Genomic DNA, 19,460 nt, shown 5'->3' on the forward strand with positions numbered 1-19,460 from the left:
AGAATAGAGATGACTGGTGACCAGATGGTCGCCAGTCATCTCTATGACCGTCGACGGCCCTGGCGCGATGTGATGACGTCACGCCGGGGTTCCCAGAAGTAAACAAAGCCGCGATTGCGACTAGTAAGCATGAGATCGGTGAATTTTTCTTTCCAGATCTCATGCTTTCCAGCCTGGAGGAGAGATGTGAGGGTCTTATTGACCCCACATCTCTCTATAAAGAGGACCTGTCACACACCATTCCTATTACAAGGGATGTTTACATTCCTTGTAATAGTAAAAAAAGTGATAAAAAAAATAAAAATATAAAAAAAAGTGCAAAAAAAGAAATAAAAATAAGTAAAATAAATAATATATATTTTTTAAAACGCCCCTGTCCGGGGGGTAGCTCGCGCTCAGAAGCGAACGCCCACGTATGTAAACGCTGTTCAAACCACACATGTTAGGTATCGCCGCGTGCGTTATTGCGTGTGCAACAATTCTAGCACTAGACCTCCACTGTAACTCTAAACTGGTAACCTGTAAAAAATGTCAAAGCGTCGCCTATGGAGATTTTTAAGTACCGAAGTTTGGCGCCGTTCCATGCGTGTGCGCAATTTTAAAGCGTGACAAGTTAGGTATCTATTTACTCGACGTAACATCATCTTTCATATTTTACCAAAAAATTGGGGAAACTTTACTGTTTTGTTATTTTTTAATTCATGAAACCATTTTTTTTCCCAAAAAAAGGCGTTTGAAAAATGATTGCGCAAATACCGTGCGAGGTAAAAAGTTGCAACGACCGCCATTTTATTCCCTAGGGTGTCTGCTAAAAAAAACATATACAATGTTTGTGGATTCTGATTAATTTTCTAGCAAAAGAATGATGATTTGTACATGTTGGATAGAAGTGCCAGAATAGGCCCGGTATGGAGGTGGGTATAAAAGCCTGGTATTGAAGTGGTTAATGGGGCTCCCCCCCCCCCCCATACACAGCTCCATTCCTTCATCTACTGACTATACACTATACAATCTGGTTGTACAATCTCAATAAGATCTGCCATCAACTATGTTGTGCTAGGGCCTGCCTGATTGAATACATTGTGTAAAATAGTTGCGAACATCCAATGTTATAGACACTTTCTATTCCAGGTATAAATGTGAAATGTGACCAATCATCTCTTCTTCCTGATAGTGGGGGGAGGCGGGGTTAGAGGACTCTGTGCAGACACACGGGGGTGACTGTATTCCAGAGTCTGTTCAACCTGAGGAGCAGGGGATGTGTTTAAGAGGCAGGCTGTGATTGGAGGGGGTGTATGTCAGAGGCAGGTTTTGATACAGGAGATGGTCAGAGACTGCAGACATACTACAGGAGATGGTCAGAGACTGCAGACATAGTACAGGAGATGGTCAGAGACTGCAGAGATAGTACAGGAGATGGTCAGAAACTGCAGACATAGTTCAGGAGATGGTCAGAGATTGCAGACATAGTACAGGAGATGGTCAGAGACTGCAGACATAGTTCAGGAGATGGTCAGAGACTGCAGACATAGTTCAGGAGATGGTCAGAAACTGCAGATATAGTACAGGAGATGGTCAGAGACTGCAGACATAATACAGGAGATGGTCAGAGACTGCAAACATAGTACAGGAGATGGTCAGAGACTGCAGACATAGTTCAGGAGATGGTCAGAGACTGCAGACATAGTACAGGAGATGGTCAGAGACTGCAGACATATTTCAGGAGATGGTCATAGACTGCAGGCATAGTACAGGAGATGGTCAGAGACTGCAGACATAGTACAGGAGATGGTCAGAGACTGCAGATATAATACAGGAGATGGTCAGAGACTGCAGACATAGTACAGGAGATGGTCAGAGACTGCAGATATAATACAGGAGATGGTCAGAGACTGCAGATATAATACAGGAGATGCTCAGAGGCTCAGAGACTGCAGATATAATACAGGAGATGGTCAGAAACTGCAGATATAGTACAGGATATGATCAGAGACTGCAGACATACTACAGGAGATGCTCTGAGACTGCAAATATAATACAGGAGATGCTCAGAGACTGCCGCTATGCTCACCGGCTGCTTCGCTCTCCTCCTCTGACAGGAGGAGGGAGGGAGGATGGACTTGGGCAGGAAACACAATAGCGGCTGCGGCGGCACAGTTTCTCCTCCTCTGATCCGCTCCTGTCAGTTGCTGGTGGAGAGATCTGCCTTTGGACACAGACAAGAAGAGGAGGAGGCAGAAGGGTAGCACTACTCTGGTGCTTTAGCGCCCCCACCTCTGTGGCGCCTGGGTGTGCTGCACCTCGTGCACCTGCCCAGGATCGGCCCTGCTTCCATTCATTGTCTCATCATGTTAAAGTCGTACCAGATGCGTCCTCTCACATCACCTCTCCCTCGTGTCTTGCAGGAGGCGTCCAGTGCTTTGGGCAGGATTGTTACGCTTTGGCGTTCGGCGTTCCGGCCGGTTTGATGTTTGTTGCTCTGAGTAAGTAAACTTTATTGGCAATTCTTTATGTTATTATGTAACGTGTTAAAGTATCTCATTGAAACAAAATGACAAGAATGACCCTGTAAATAGTTCGGGAAACTTTGTAACCGATTTATTGGTGGAGAAGATTGAATGAAAGATAATAGGAAGGCCATTCGCGTCTGATAAAAAGGACGGCACAACGATGAAATCCCACCTCCGGCCTCCCTTTCAGTCTTGCACAGGTGTACCGTCTCCTCCCCTTCAGTCTTGCACAGGTGTACCAGCTCCTCCCCTTCAGTCTTGCACAGGTGTACCGTCTCCTCCCCTTCAGTCTTGCACAGGTGTACCGGCTCCTCCCCTTCAGTCTTGCACAGGTGTACCGACTCCTCCCCTTCATTCTTGCACAGGTGTACCGGCTCCTCCCCTTCATTCTTGCACAGGTGTACCGGCTCCTCCCCTTCATTCTTGCACAGGTGTACCGGCTCCTCAGCTTCAGTCTTGCACAGGTTTACCGGCTCCTCCCCTTCATTCTTGCACAGGTGTATGGCTCCTCACCTTCAGTCTTGCACAGGTGTACCGGGTCCTCCCATTCATTCTTGCACAGGTGTACCGGCTCCTCCCCTTCAGTCTTGCACAGGTGTAGCGGCTCCTCCCCTTCATTCTTGCACAGGTGTACCGGCTCCTCCCCTTCAGTCTTGCACAGGTGTACCAGCTCCTCCCCTTCAGTCTTGCACAGGTGTACCGGCTCCTCCCCTTCATTCTTGCACAGGTGTACGGCTCCTCCCCTTCAGTCTCGCACAGGTGTACCGGCTCCTCCCCTTCAGTCTTGCACAGGTGTACCGGCTCCTCTCCTGGACTGAAACGGCTTCCTCTAACATCATCCAGCCTGACTGTCCCCGGCCCCGCCCCTTTCATTCATTGGATGTCAGTTCTTTCAATCATGGAGGCTCGCCATCACATGTGGGCAGGGCCATGGATAAGAATGTACCACCGGTCCTCCAGTACTAGAGTGACCACATTTCCAAACTGCCGTTCAGAGATTTCTCAGTTTTTACCTCCCATCATCAGATCAGTCAGTTTGATTCATAAATAAATCACAGAGACGTATTCTTTATTCTGGAAATGTGTGTGGCCCCCGGGGGCCCCTCTGTCCCTGGTGTGCGGAGCTGCCCAGCCCCCCCCCCCAGATGTGATGAAAGTGCGGTGTTTGTGAACGATTCCCTTCATGTAGATGGAGGACGGTCGGGTCAGGTGAGGACAGACGTCTGACTTTGTGTTTTTCTCTCCTGCAGTTGTGTTTGTCAGCGGGAGCGGCATGTACAAGAAGTACCCGCCGCAAGGAAACATCTTAGCCCAAGTCTTCAAGTGTATCGGAGTGAGTGATATGATCCCAACCAACTCTATGATTTCACCCATTGCAGGGCCAGTCCACCAAAACTCAGCACAGGGATGGTGGGAACCCCTCATAATGGGCACAGCGGGTGTACAGACCCGGGAACTCAGCACAGGGACGGTGGGAACCCCTCATAATGGGCACAGCGGGTGTACAGACCCGGGAACTCAGCACAGGGATGGTGGGAACCCCTCATAATGGGCACAGCGGGTGTACAGACCCGGGAACTCAGCACAGGGATGGTGGGAACCCCTCATAATGGGCACAGCGGGTGTACAGACTTGGGAACTCAGCACAGGGATGGTGGGAACCCCTCATAATGGGCACAGCGGGTGTACAGACCCGGGAACTCAGCACAGGGATGGTGGGAACCCCTCATAATGGGGCACAGCGGGTGTACAGACCCAGAAACTCAGCACAGGGATGGTGGGAACCCCTCACAATGGGCATAACGGGTGTACAGACCCGGGAACTCAGCACAGGGATGGTGGGATCCCCTCATAATGGGCACAGTGGGTGTACAGACCCGGGAACTCAGCACAGGGATGGTGGGAACCCCTCATAATGGGCACAGCGGGTGTACAGACCCGGGAACTCAGCACAGGGATGGAGGGAACCCCTCATAATGGGCACAGCGGGTGTACAGACCCGGGAACTCAGCACAGGGATGGTGGGAACCCCTCATAATGGGCACAGCGGGTGTACAGACCCGGGAACTCAGCACAGGGATGGTGGGAACCCCTCATAATGGGCACAGCGGGTGTACAGACCCAGGAACTCAGCACAGGGATGATGGGAACCCCTCATAATGGGGCACAGCGGGTGTACAGACCCGGGAACTCAGCACAGGGATGGTGGGAACCCCTCATAATGGGCACAGCGGGTGTACAGACCCAGGAACTCAGCACAAGGATGGTGGGAACCCCTCATAATGGGGCACAGCAGGTGTACAGACACGGAAACTAAGCACAGGGATGGTGGGAACCCCTCATAATGGGGCACAGCGGGGGTACAGACCCGGGAACTCAGCACAGGGATGGTGGGAACCCCTCATAATGATCCAGAAACTCAGAGAATGGTTGATGGGAAGGAACCCCTAACAATGGGATAAACAGGTGTGCAGAGCCGGGGGCCACAGTTTCAGGATTCCTTTCATTGGCAGAACATGTCGGCTCTCTAATGGTCATTTATGGACCAGCTGTGATTTCTGTAAGTCCTGTACTGGTAAGCGGGTGGAATGGGTCCCTGTTCTCTCCCTCGTACAACATATTTCTGTTTTTTGAGCTGGACCCCCTCCCCCCATGATTGGTCACAAGCAGGTTCAAGGAGTCCTTTCACCTTTAGATCTCACCCTCCTCCTCCCTCCATCCAGAGTGAGAGGAATCCAATTCACCTCCATGTTTTATCTTTCTCCTCTTTAGTTTGCCCTCAAGAACCGCTGGAGGCATCGCGCCAAGCAGTTCCCCAAGCGGGGGCACTGGCTGGACTGGGCCTCTGAGAGCTATTCGGTAAGTGTGAGCCTCTCCCGCCTGCTCATTGGTCACCTCAATGATGTCCTTCCTCTCCTTCGTGACATCAATTTGGTCCCCGGAGAAATCTAGAAAGTAGGTCAAAGGAACACCACAAATCTAAAATGAGGTCAAAGAATTAACCCAACGCGTTTCTGGGGCTCAGAACTCCCCCTTCATCAGGGGTCATTCTTAAACCCCTGATGAAGGTGGAGCTCTGAGCCCCAGAAACGTGTTGGCTTCATCCTTTGACCTCCTATCATGAACACCTTTTAGATCCTCCCATACGTTTACATATTTATTTGGCTCATGGTAGACATAGACACAGGTGACCCCCAACTCCACCATGGTCACGTCCCTTGTGTCAAAGCCGCACTCTATTATTTCAAGGAGAAGTTTGTTAGTGTATCTAAATCTGCTAGTACAGTGGTCTCCAAACTGCGGCCTGTGGGCCACATGTGGCCCTTTGCTTGCTTTTATCTGGCCTTTGAGTCGATATTTCTTCCATTGATACTAACAGTGGGGCATCATTCCTCACACTGACACCAATGAATGGGCAGATCCCTCCCAATGACACCAATTATGGAGTCGAATTTCTCCCTTAGACACCAATAATGGTCTGACACCAATGATCATGGGGCACTATTCCTCCCAATGACACCAATGATGGGACACTATTCCTCCCACTGACACCAATGATGGGACACTATTCCTCCCACTGACACCAATGATGGGACACTATTCCTCCCACTGACATCAATGATGGGCCCCAATTCCTCCCATTGGCACCAACAATGGGGCCCAATGACACCAACGATGGGGCCCACTTCCTCCCTTAGATGCCAATAATGGTCGGACACCAATGATGGGGCACTATTCCTCCCACTGATTTCAAAGATGGGGCATTGTTTTTTTCCCACTGACATCAGGACCTTTTCTACGCCCAATGGTCACAGTTCGGCCTCCCTAAAGTCTGAAGGATCGTAAACTTGCCCTTTGTTTTGAAAGTTTGGAGACCCCCGTGCTAGGACATGGAACCATGCACCTTTTTTCCCCAGTTCTCCAATATTAAAAGCCTGGCAGAGGTGCAGATCCTTCTTCGCTGTCTGATATCTCTTCTTAGCTTCAACAGTTATCAGGGGCCCCTATTGGAGGATGTCGCTTTATATCAGCAGAAGGTTCATCAACAATATGGTCACTAATTGTATAGAAATGTGATACAAAGTATCCTTCATAAGGGCAATCACACACTCCATGCAATCTGTAATTCCTTTGTTCTCTGTGAGCTTCTCTGAGCTTTCATTCATTTTCTCCCCGTTACAATGTTCCTTTTCCAGAAAAAACTCATCACAGAAGTGAAAATGGTGACCAAAGTCCTCTTCTTGTACATCCCCCTCCCGATGTTCTGGGCTCTCTTCGACCAGCAGGTAATTCTCAGGTCCAGAACATATGGAACACAAATTCCAATCATTTAAATATTAGACATGTGCACATTCCCGAAAAACGTGTTTGTATTCATTTTTGCTACATTTAGTGAATTCGGAGATTTGGAAATGTGAAGATTCGTAATTCGGAAGTTTGATTTTCGAATTCTGAACTTTTGAATTCTTAAATTTCGAATTTCCGATTTTCTAATCTCCGACTTTGGAATTTTTGGAATTTGGAATTTTTGAACATCTGATGCCACGTACACACGACCGTTTTTCGGGTTCTAAAAAATTACGTTTTTTTTTAACCACTTCACGCTGATATAGGTCGGCAGAATGGCACGGCTGGGCACATCCACGTACCTGTACGTGGCCCTTTAAGCCCAGACGTGGGGTCGCGCGCCCCCGGCGCGTGCACGCGACCCGGTTGGAAACTCCGTGACTGCGGCCGCAGCACCCGCGGACCCGATCGCCGATGGAGTCCCGCGATCGGTCCCCGGAGCTGAAGAATGGGGAAAGCTGTTTGTAAACACACCTTCCCCGTTCTTCACTGTGGCGCCGTCATTGATTGTGTGTTCCCTTTTATAGGGAAACACGATCAATGACGTCACACGTCCAGCCCCACCCCCTACAGTTAGAAACACAGATGAGGTCACACTTAACCCCTTCAGTGCCCCTTGTGGTTAACTCCCAAACTGCAATTGTCATTTTCACAGTAAACAATGCATTTTTATAGAACTTTTTGCTGTGAAAATGACAATTGTCCCATAAATGTGTAAAAATTGTCCGATGTGTCCGCCGTAATGTCGCGGTCACGAAAAAAATCGCTGATCGGCGCCATTAGTAGTAAAAAAAAAATTAATAAAAATGCAATAAAACTATCCCCTATTTTGTAAACGCTATAAATTTTGCGCAAACCAATCGATAAACGCTTATTGCGATTTTTTTTTTACCAAAAATAGGTAGAAGAATACGTATCGGCCTAAACTGAGGGAAAAAAAATGTTTTATATATTTTTGGGGGATATTTATTATAGCAAAAAGTTAAAAATATTGAATTTTTTTCAAAATTGTCGCTCTATTTTGGTTTATAGCGCAAAAAATAAAAATCACAGAAGTGATCAAATACCACCAAAATAAAGCTCTATTTGTGGGAAAAAAAGGACGCCAATTTTGTTTTGGAGCCACGTCGCACGACCGCGCAATTGTCAGTTAAAGCAATGCAGTGCCGAATCGCAAAAACTGGCCAGGTCCTTTAGCTGCCTAAAGGTCCGGGTCTTAAGTGGTTAACCTTCCATATCTGTTTCCTTTCAGGGATCGCGATGGACTCTTCAGGCTACAAGAATGAACGCCGATTTCGTAAGTGAAGATTTTTTTCCGCAGTTCATGACTATAGTAAACAGATGTCAAACACCCCACCCCTCCGATGAATTAACCGCCGCCACAGCTCCACTTTTTCCAACCATATAGGAATAAACCGACAACAGCATTTGGAGTGAAAATTAGCCATAGCGGCCATTTATTTACATAGCGGCCATTTATTTACATAGCGGCCATTTTTTTACATAGCGGCCATTTATTAACATATAACCAATAAACCCCATTCCTTTAACAGAGACATAATAATAATCACAATGATACACAATAACCCGGGTTGCAGATCTTTGAAGGCACCGATGACCCAAAATTAGCTTTTGTATCTGCGTAACCACATACAGGTCCCCAGCGACTCGGGGATGGTTTTACTTCTCACCTTCTACCTCCATAACCCAACTGCCCAGTTCAAGTGTAACTAAACCCCCCTATCGTTTTCAGCCAAGGAAGCCGCCATCTTTGCCTCTGTTTAATCTACAACTGCCATGATGTGATCAGTTATGACACCAGCCATTGGATGGTTTGACAGTTTGGTTGAGAGTACAACCAACCAATGGGAGTGTTACATTTCCGGCACGTGTAGGAAATTAAACTGGGTAAATGGATGGGTTTACTTCCGCTTGAAACCTCTGTTAACTGGAATTTTACAGAGGACTCCATACCATAAATGGTTCCTCACTATGCCATATCGCTGAAACTTTAGAAGGCCTCCAAAGATCCCAATAGCTAGGCCACAAGGACAAATGGAGAACCAAAATGAACAAATAGGCGGGAAGGTGGGAAGCTTCTTCTTGGTCCGCAGATCCCCAACTGCCCGAGCTAATCCTGATCCCCAACTCCTCCCGTTAAAGCATGTCCTAGACTTTGAAGCCCACCAATCCCAGTACGTAAACTCTCTCACCAAAATATATTACCCTATCTCCCTGTTTTCCCCCGCTATCTAGTCATGTCCGCCCTTCACCTATTTACAGAGGACTCCATACCATAGATGGTTCCTCACCATGCCATATCGCTGAAACTTTAGAAGGCCTCCAAAGATCCCAACCATTAGGACACGACAACAAATGGAGAACCAAAATTAACAAATGGGCGGGAAGGTGGGAAGCTTCCCCTAGGTCCACAGATCACCAACTGCCCGAGCCAATCCTGATCCCCAAGTCTTCCCGTTGAAGCTTGTCCTAGACTTTGAAGCCCACCAATCCCAGTACGTAAACTCTCTCACCAAAATATATTAACCCTATCTGCCTGTTTTCCCCTGCTACCTAGTCATGCACGTCCTTCGCCTATTTACAGAGGACTCCATACCATAGATGGTTACTCACTATGCCATATCGCAGAAACTTTAGAAGGCCTCCAAAGATCCTAACCACTAGGCCACCACGACAAATGGAGAACCAAAATGAACAAATGGGCGGGAAGGTGGGAAGCTTCCTATTGGTCCACAGATCCCCAACTGCCCGAGCCAATCCTGATCCCCAAGTCTTCCCGTTGAAGCATGTCCTAGACTTTGAAGCCCACCAATCCCAGTACGTAAACTCTCTCACCAAAATATATTAACCCTATCTGCCTGTTTTCCCCTGCTACCTATTCATGCCCGCCCTTCGCCTATTTTTTTTTTCCATTGCTTTGGGCTTCTCTGTCCCGGTTTCTAGATTGTGACACCCGTATTCACATTCATTGCTAAACCACCATTTCCACCCTCGTCCAGGAATTCATGGGACGGTTGTGTTTGGAAATCTCTGCGCACAGCTGAGAGAATAAAATGTAACATTGAAACATTTGTATCCCCATCCCTCAATACTGCCTGTAAATGCTGATTAATTATTTATTATCAATTCTATTTACAGGGTTCATTTGTCATGCAGCCGGACCAGATACAGGTATGGAACAGTCATTGTACTTTTATCATTATGTTACTCACCTGGCAGTTAATGTTTTAAAAGTATTAAAGGTCATATAAAGAGGCAAACTAAAATCATTGAGAGTCCAAGAGCTTTAATTGTTCAGCTGGTAACATTAACAAGAGCAAAGGACAGCCAACGCATTTCAAGGGCTACAACCCATTCATCAGGGGCTCAGTAAAATGGAATACATATAATTATATAGGATGTAGATAGCACCAACAGTTTGTGCAGCACCCTACAATATAAAGGGAGATGGTACAGTTACAATACAATAAAATACAGAAGGATTAGGAGGGCTCTGATCATGGAGCTTACAATCTAAAGGCAGGAGGAAGTGGTAAAAAAGGTAATAGTTGTGGGGGATAAGCTAATGGAGGTAACCAAATTACAGTGTTTGGTCAGAGGTGGGTACCTAAAGGCAGACAGGGTAGGAGATAGCTAGACAGATTGGGGTAGGGAGTTCCAGAGGATAACAGAGGCTCCAGAGAAGACCTTGATGAGAGCATAGGAAAAGTTGACGATGGGTTTAGAGAACAGGGCGTCTTGGCAAGAGCAGAGTGGAGAATTTGGGAAATATGTGAGGATGAGGTTGGTGAATGAGCTTGGGACAAAGTTGTGGGTGGCTTTGTAGGTTGTTCTTTGGCGTGTGAGTTGTATATGTTTGGCTAATGGAAGCCAGTGTGAGGATTGGCAGAGAGGAGCAGCATTATAGATTGGTTAGTACGGTGGATTAGTCTAGCAGCATTCATGATGGACTGAAGAGGGGACAGTCTGTGTAGGGATAGGCCAGTGAGAAGAAAGTTGAGTGGTAATACGTTGTTTTGTGGTGTTGTTAGTTAAAAATGGGCCAATTCTGGAAATGTTATGAAAGTTAAGGTGGTAAGATTTATCCAGTGATTGGATGTGAGGCCCGATCGAGAGGTCAGAGTTCAGGACTGCACCTACAGTAGCACCCTGGCATACATGGAGGGACTAACAGTTGTGCGATTGATCTCAATGGCAAAGTCATAAGAAGTGACATCCATACTAATATGTTTCTCATGAAATTTTGATACATGAGGAGATCAGGGGGTGAACTTGAGAGTATAGAGGTAGATCTGGGTGCTGTTGGTGTAAAGGTGGTATTGAATACCATGGGATGTCATTGTAGCGGTGGTATTGTTAGCCACGGAATGTTGGCGTAGAGGTGGTATTGGAAGCCATGGAATGTCGGTGTAGAGGTTGCATTGGAAGCCATGGGATGTCGGTGTAGAGGTGGTATTGGAAGCCATGGGATGTCAGTGTAGAGGTGGTATTCGAAACCAGGGGATGTCGGTGTAAAGATAGTATTGAAAGTCATAGGATGTCAGTGTAGAGGTGGAATTGGAATCCATGGGATGCTGATGTAGAGGTGGTATTGGATGCCAGGCGATATCGGTGTAAAGATGGTATTGGAAGCCATGGGATGTCCGTGTAGAAGTGAAATTGGAAGCCATGGGATGTTGGTGTAGAGGTGGTATTGGAAGCAATGGGATGTCGGTGTAGAGGTGGTATTGGAAGCCATGGGATGTCGGTGTAGAGGTGGTATTGGAAGCCATGGGATGTCGGTGTAGAGGTGGTATTGGAAGCCATAGGATGTCAGTGTAGAGGTGGTATTGGAAGCCATGGGATGTCGGTGTAGAGGTGGTATTGGAAGCCATGGTATGTTGGTGTAGAGGTGGTATTGGAAGCCATGGGATGTCGGTGTAGAGGTGGTATTGGAAGCCATGGGATGTCAGTGTAGAGGTGGTATTGGAAACCAGGGGATGTCGGTGTGAAGATAGTATTGGAAGTCATAGGATGTCAGTGTAGAGGTGGAATTGGAATCCATGGGATGCTGATGTAGAGGTGGTATTGGAAGCCGTGTGATATCGGTGTAGAGGTGGTATTGGAAGCCATGGGATGTCAGTGTAGAAGTGAAATTGGAAGCCATGGAATGTTGGTATAGAGGTGGTATTGGAAGCAATGGGATGTCGGTGTAGAGGTGGTATTGGAAGCCATGAGATGATGGTGTAGAGGTTGTAATGGAAGCCATGATATGTCGGTATAGAGATGGTATTGGAAGCCATGGGATGTCGGTGTAGATGTGGTATTGGAAGCCATGGGATATCAGTGTAAAGATGGTATTGGAAGCCATGGGATGTTGGTGTAGAAGTGAAATTAGAAGCCATGGGATGTTGGTGTAGAGGTGGTATTGGAAGCCATGGGATGTCGGTGTAGAGGTGGTATTGGAAGCCATAGGATGTCAGTGTAGAGGTGGTATTGGAAACCAGGGGATGTCGGTGTGAAGATAGTATTGGAAGTCATAGGATGTCAGTGTAGAGGTGGAATTGGAATCCATGGGATGCTGATATAGAGGTGGTATTGGAAGCCGTGTGATATCGGTGTAGAGGTAGTATTGGAAGCCATGGGATGTCAGTGTAGAAGTGAAATTGGAAGCCATGGAATGTTGGTATAGAGGTGGTATTGGAAGCAATGGGATGTCGGTGTAGAGGTGGTATTGGAAGCCATGAGATGATGGTGTAGAGGTTGTAATGGAAGCCATGATATGTCGGTATAGAGATGGTATTGGAAGCCATGGGATGTCGGTGTAGATGTGGTATTGGAAGCCATGGGATATCGGTGTAAAGATGGTATTGGAAGCCATGGGATATCGGTGTAAAGATGGTATTGGAAGCCATGGGATGTTGGTGTAGAAGTGAAATTAGAAGCCATGGGATGTTGGTGTAGAGGTGGTATTGGAAGCAAAGGGATGTCGGTGTAGAGGTGGTATTGGAAGCAATGGGATGTCGGTGTAGAGGTGGTATTGGAAGCCATGGAATGTTGGTGTAGAGGTGGTATTGGGCGCCATGGGATGTCGGTGTAGAGGTGTATTGGGCGCCATGGGATGTCGGTGTAGAGGTGGTATTGGAAGCAATGGGATGTCGGTGTAGAGGTGGTATTAGAAGCCATGAAATGTCGGTGTAGAGGTGGTATTGGAAGCAATGGGATGTCGGTGTAGAGGTGGTATTGGAAGCAATGGGATGTCGGTGTAGATGTGGTATTGGAAGCAATGAGATATCGGTGTAGAGGTGGTATTGGAAGCAATGGGATGTCGGTGTAGAGGTGGTATTGGAAGCCATGGGATGTCGGTGTAGAGGTGGTATTGGAAGCAATGGGATGTCGGTGTAGAGGTGGTATTGGAGACACAGTATAAAACCCCTGATAATATCCCGGGGACACTTGGGGTTGCATGATGACATCACCATACACAGCTCCTTCCAAAGTGTTTCGTCAGAGCTGACGACGTCTGGGGCATGGTCCGTGGTCCAAGCTTTATTAAAAGGAAGGCAAAAAAAAACGTATTGAGCATGGTCCGTGGGAAATAAAATTCCTTTCTGATTCCCTAAGGTAATAAAATCTACATGGAGTCAGTAGGGTGCCCATGATATACATTATTGTAGGAACCTAATAAGTTATATTATGAGATTTCGATCCTCCATGTAAGCAGAGTGGTGGTAATAGAATGTCTTCTTATCTCTCCAGGTCATGAACCCACTTCTGATCCTCATTCTGGTCCCGGTGTTTGATCTGGGGATCTACCCTCTTGTCAGGCTTTGCAAGATCAACTTCCAGTGAGTAGCAAAGTTACGGCCATTGTTGCGGCGATTGCTCGGTGTATCTGTGAGCCCCCCCATTCACCTGTCATTATTCCTCCTCTCCGCAGCCCCATCGCAAAGATGGCCATCGGCATGCTGCTGGCAGCTCTGGCCTTCGCTGTTGCCACCGTTGTGGAGATCAAAATAAATGTGAGTTAAAGTCTCGTGTGACTTATCTGCTTCCTGTTACTAAAAGTGATACAATGTAGACTTCTGATACTTCTATAAGTTCGCTTTAAAGGGGCGGGGGCATTTTTCAGACCAGGTTTAGGTGGATCCTGACCTGTAACAGGAGGATAGTTCAATAGGAACTAAAGTATGAAAGAGTAGTGGATATGTGGAGCGGACTTCCAGCAGAGGCAGCGAGTAGCCACTCATCCGACTTCTCACTGACACAAGTGGCTGCAGTGTCACTCCTGTCAGAAGGAGCGGCGGCCATTATCCAATAGCTGCTGCTGGAGGGAAGATCCGGCATTCTCCTCCGTCCAGGATGCATGAGACGCAAAAGAGCCGCAGCTGGGAAAGAGAACTGTCCTCAGTCTCAGCGCGGCGCTGCTGCGGAAGGACCTTCTTCCTCTCTCCCTCTGTCACTTGACATGTCACATGACTGGAGAGAGAAAGAGAGGAGACGCTGTGAGTACAGGGGGGGGGCAACTCAGAAGCATTGGAACACCTGATGTAAAGGGGGACTCTATTTGGGACTCATGATGTAAAGGGGGACACTATTAGGGACACCTGATGTAAAGGGGGACTCTATTTGGGACGTCTGATGTAAAGGAGGACTCTATTGGGGACACCTGATGTAAAGGGGGACTCTATTGGGGACACCTGATGTAAAGGGGGACTCTATTGGGGACACCTGATGTAAATAAGGACTCTATTGGGGACAATTGATGTAAAGAGGGACTCTATTGGGGACACCTGATGTAAAGAAGGACTCTATTGGGGACACCTGATGTCAAGGGGGACTCTATTGGGGACACCTGATGTGAAGGGGGACTCTATTGGGGACAATTGATGTAAAGGGGGACTCTATTGGGGACACCTGATGTAAAGGCGGACTCTATTGGGGACACCTGATGTAAAGGGGGACTCTATTGGGGACACCTGATGTAAAGGGGGACTCTATTGGGGACAATTGATGTAAAGGGAGACTCTATTAGGGACACCTGATGTAAAGGGGGACTCTATTGGGGACACCTGATGTAAAGGGGGACTCTATTGGGGACACCTGATGTAAATAGGACTCTATTGGGGACACCTGATGTAAATAATTACTCTTTTGGGGACACCTGATATAAATAGGACTTTATTGGGGACACCTGATGTAAAGAAGGACTCAATTGGGGACACTTGATGTAAAGGTGGACTCTTTTGGGGACACTTGATGTAAATAGGATTTTTTTGGGACACCTGATGTAAAGGGGGACTCTTTGGTGACACCTGATGTAAAGGGGGACTCTATTGGGGACACCTGATGTAAGAGAGGACTTTATTGGGGACACCCGATGTAAAGAATTACTCTTTAGGGGACACCTGATGTAAAGGGGGACTCAATTGGGGACACTTGATGTAAAGGGGGACTCTATTGGGGACACCTGATGTTAGAGAGGACTTTATTCGGGACACCTGATGTAAAGGGGGACTCTATTGGGGACACCTGATGTAAATAGGATTCAATTGGGGACACTTGATGTAAATAGGACTTTTTTGGGGACACCTGATGTAAAAGGGGACTCTTTGGTGACACCTGATGTAAAGGGGGACTCTATCAGGGACACCTGATGTAAAGGGGGACTCTATTAGGGACACCTAATGTAAAGGGGGACTCTATTAGGGACACCTGATGTAAAGGGGGACTCTATTAGGGACACCTGATGTAAAGGGGGACTCTATTGGGGACACTTGATGTAAAGAGGGACTCTTTTGGGGACACTTGATGTAAAGGAGGACTCTATTGGGGACACCTGATGTAAAGGGGGACTCTATCAGGGACACCTGATGTAAAGGGGGACTCTATTAGGGACACCTGATGTAACAAAAGACTTTTAATGGGATAGTTGAAGTGTAACTAAAGGCAAAAAACAAACAAAAAACATTGAAGTTGGAATTGCCATCTGCGCCCCATAGGGGGGACTTCCCTTTACTTCCTGCCCTACAGCCAAAACAGGAAGTAACTTTTTCTATTCCGCCATTCCAGGAGACGAATCCGCTCGTTCCAAAGCCGGGAGAGGCCACCGTGCAGATCCTGAACTTTGCAGGACAAGACGCCACCGTCCAGATTCCGAACAATTCTCCGTTCACCCGACCGTCACTGATCGGCGGAGATTTCCAGGTAAGAGGCGCGCCGCCCGAGCAGTCACATGACACGGCGGGGGGGGGGGGGGGGGGAGAGAATGTCAGAGCTATATAATGTATAATAATAATAATAGTGTGTGACTGTGGGGGAGGGGACATTAGAGTGTAAGCTCCTCCGTACAGAGACTGATGTGACTGTGGGGGGAGGGGACATTAGAGTGTAAGCTCCTCTGTACAGAGACTGATGTGACTGTGGGGGGGAGGGGACATTAGAGTGTAAGCTCCTCCGTACAGAGACTGATGTGACTGTGGGGGGAGGGGACATTAGAGTGTAAGCTCCTCTGTACAGAGACTGATGTGACTGTGGGGGGGAGGGGACATTGGAGTGTAAGCTCCTCTGTACAGAGACTGATGTGACTGTGGGGGGAGGGGACATTAGAGTGTAAGCTCCTCTGTACAGAGTCTGATGTGACTGTGGGGGGGAGGGGACATTAGAGTGTAAGCTCCTCTGTACAGAGACTGATGTGACTGTGGGGGGAGGGGACATTAGAGTGTGAGCTCCTCTGTACAGAGACTGATGGGACTGTGGGGGGGGGGGGGGGAAAGGGGACATTAGAGTGTAAGCTCCTCTGTACAGAGACTGATGTGACTGTGGGGGGGGGGGGACATTAGAGTGTAAGCTCCTCTGTACAGAGACTGATGTGATGTGGGGGGGGAAGAGGACATTAGAGTGTAAGCTCCTCTGTACAGAGACTGGTGTGACTGTGGGGGGGAGGGGACATTAGAGTGTAAGTTCCTCTGTACAGAGACTGATGTGACTGTGGGGGGAGGGGACATTAGAGTGTGAGCTCCTCTGTACAGAGACTGATGTGACCGTGGGGGGGAGGGGTCATTAGAGTGTAAGCTCCTCTGTACAGAGACTGATGTGACCGTGTGGGGGAGGGGACATTAGAGTGTAAGCTCCTCTGTACAGAGACTGATGTGACTGTGGGGGGGAGGGGACATTAGAGTGTAAGCTCCTCTGTACAGAGACTGATGTGACTGTGAGAGGAGGGGACATTAGAGTGTAAGCTCCTCTGTACAGAGACTGATGTGACTGTGGGGGGGAGGGGACATTAGAGTGTAAGCTCCTCTGTACAGAGACTGATGTGACAGTGAGAGGAGGGGACATTAGAGTGTAAGCTCCTCTGTACAGAGACTGATGGGACTGTGGGGGGGGGGGGGAAAGGGGACATTAGAGTGTAAGCTCCTCTGTACAGAGACTGATGTGACTGTGGGGGGGGACATTAGAGTGTAAGCTCCTCTGTACAGAGACTGATGTGATGTGGGGGGGGGAAGAGGACATTAGAGTGTAAGCTCCTCTGTACAGAGACTGGTGTGACTGTGGGGGGAGGGGACATTAGAGTGTAAGCTCCTCTGTACAGAGACTGATGTGACTGTGTGGGGGAGGGGACATTAGAGTGTAAGCTCCTCTGTACAGAGACTGATGTGACTGTGGGGGGGGGGACATTAGAGTGTAAGCTCCTCTGTACAGAGACTGATGTGACTGTGGGGGGGAGGGGACATTAGAGTGTAAGCTCCTCTGTACAGAGACTGATGTGACTGTGGGGGGAGGGGACATTAGAGTGTGAGCTCCTCTGTACAGAGACTGATGTGACCGTGGGGGGGAGGGGTCATTAGAGTGTAAGCTCCTCTGTACAGAGACTGATGTGACCGTGTGGGGGAGGGGACATTAGAGTGTAAGCTCCTCTGTACAGAGACTGATGTGACTGTGGGGGGGAGGGGACATTAGAGTGTAAGCTCCTCTGTACAGAGACTGATGTGACTGTGAGAGGAGGGGACATTAGAGTGTAAGCTCCTCTGTACAGAGACTGATGTGACTGTGGGGGGAGGGGACATTAGAGTGTAAGCTCCTCTGTACAGAGACTGATGTGACTGTGGGGGGGAGGGGACATTAGAGTGTAAGCTCCTCTGTACAGAGACTGATGTGACTGTGGGGGGGAGGGGACATTAGAGTGTAAGCTCCTCTGGTGCAGAGACTGATGTGACTGTGGGGGGGAGGGGACATTAGAGTGTAAGCTCCTCTGGTGGACAGACCTGATGATATCTGTGTGTTTTTTACTCCTTCAGGACCCAAATTACAAGAAGATTAACGTCACCGGCACTACAAATGTGAATGTGGAAATTGGGACACAAAGCATTTCCTGCTCAGGCATTCGTGAGGATAAAACGTTCTCCTTATTGGTGGATAGACACGCAGACAGTTCTCTGTATTGTAGGACGGTGAGTTGAGCAGAAATATCCTACAAGTGATATAGGAGGGGCTTGTGAAGGAAGAGGGGGGAGGGGCGGATATGTTTGATTTGTGTTATATTGTAAGATTGGAGGGATCAGACTGTAGGTGCGTATGACAGACTCCCCTGGGACGGAGGCTTTTGGAGGGGACTGAATGCTCGCCTTTTGCCTTGCGATCATGGGCCCTGACATTTGGGGGAACGGTGCTCTTTGTGAGCTGTATGCCTGGGGACCCTGTCTATGCCATATTAGAGTGACTGATTCATACTGTTGGGACATACAGTGTAAGGAGATGCTAATGTCCTCACCTCTAGCCATCCGTCTGCTCTCTGTGCTAATTGACCCTGCTATTGTGTGAAGATGTCCTGTGTTTACACTTATGATAATGTGTATTGTATAGCAGGTGAGCCAGGGGACGTGACGTCTACCCTGAAAGGTCACATCTATGAGTCACCTAGTCTGGGTAAATGATTAGTTAATTAGCTCATGTTAATTTATGTTCTGGTTGCCTCCTCTTCAACTGTATATAAGGTTGTATTCTTGGTTCTAATAAACACTCCGGGCCAGATTCAGAAAGAGATACGACGGCGTATCTCCTGATTTGCCGTCGTATCTCTGAGTTCCGCCGGTTGTATCTATGCGACTGATTCAGAGAATCAGGTTACGCATAGATATCCCTAAGATCCGACAGGTGTAAGTGTCTTAGGCTGCAATTCCAGGCTGGCCGTTAGGTGGTGCTTCCGTATTTTTACGCGAGGAATATGCAAATGAGGATTTACACCGATTCAGTAACGAACGACCGCCCGGTGCTTTTTTTTTTACGTCGTTTGCGTTCCGCTATTTCCGGCGTATAGTTACCCCTGCTATACTGTATGAGGGGTAGCTAATGTTAAGTATGGCTGTCGTTCCCGCGCCGAGTTTTGAAATTTTACGTTGTATGCGTAAGTCGTTCGCGAATACGGCTGGACGTAATTTATGTTCACGTCGAAAGCAATGACGTCCTTGCGACGTCATTTAGAGCAATGCACACTGGGATATTTTACGGAGGGCGCATGCGCCGTTCAAATAATACGTCAAAAGCACTGGGTCAAGTTAGATTTAAATAATACACGCCCCCAACATCCCCATTTGAATTACG

At 47.9% G+C, this 19,460-nt stretch overlaps 1 protein-coding gene across 1 annotated transcript in view; it reads left to right on the forward strand.

The window, feature by feature from the left end:
- LOC120944274 (solute carrier family 15 member 2-like) overlaps nt 1–18,358 on the forward strand; it is a 43,842-nt gene extending 25,484 nt beyond the window's left edge. The window contains exons 8-17 of the mRNA XM_040358287.1: nt 2,406–2,483; nt 3,761–3,843; nt 5,283–5,369; nt 6,707–6,796; nt 8,110–8,154; nt 10,017–10,049; nt 13,617–13,705; nt 13,798–13,879; nt 15,930–16,064; nt 18,158–18,358. Of these exons, the coding sequence (XP_040214221.1) occupies nt 2,406–2,483; nt 3,761–3,843; nt 5,283–5,369; nt 6,707–6,796; nt 8,110–8,154; nt 10,017–10,049; nt 13,617–13,705; nt 13,798–13,879; nt 15,930–16,064; nt 18,158–18,319 (884 nt within the window). The 3' untranslated portion in view covers nt 18,320–18,358. The remainder of the gene's footprint in view (nt 1–2,405; nt 2,484–3,760; nt 3,844–5,282; nt 5,370–6,706; nt 6,797–8,109; nt 8,155–10,016; nt 10,050–13,616; nt 13,706–13,797; nt 13,880–15,929; nt 16,065–18,157) is intronic.
- Nucleotides 18,359–19,460: the final 1,102 nt, after the last annotated feature.

The sequence above is a fragment of the Rana temporaria genome, chromosome 6 (genome assembly GCF_905171775.1).
Source record: "Rana temporaria chromosome 6, aRanTem1.1, whole genome shotgun sequence".
Lineage (NCBI taxonomy): Eukaryota > Metazoa > Chordata > Amphibia > Anura > Ranidae > Rana > Rana temporaria.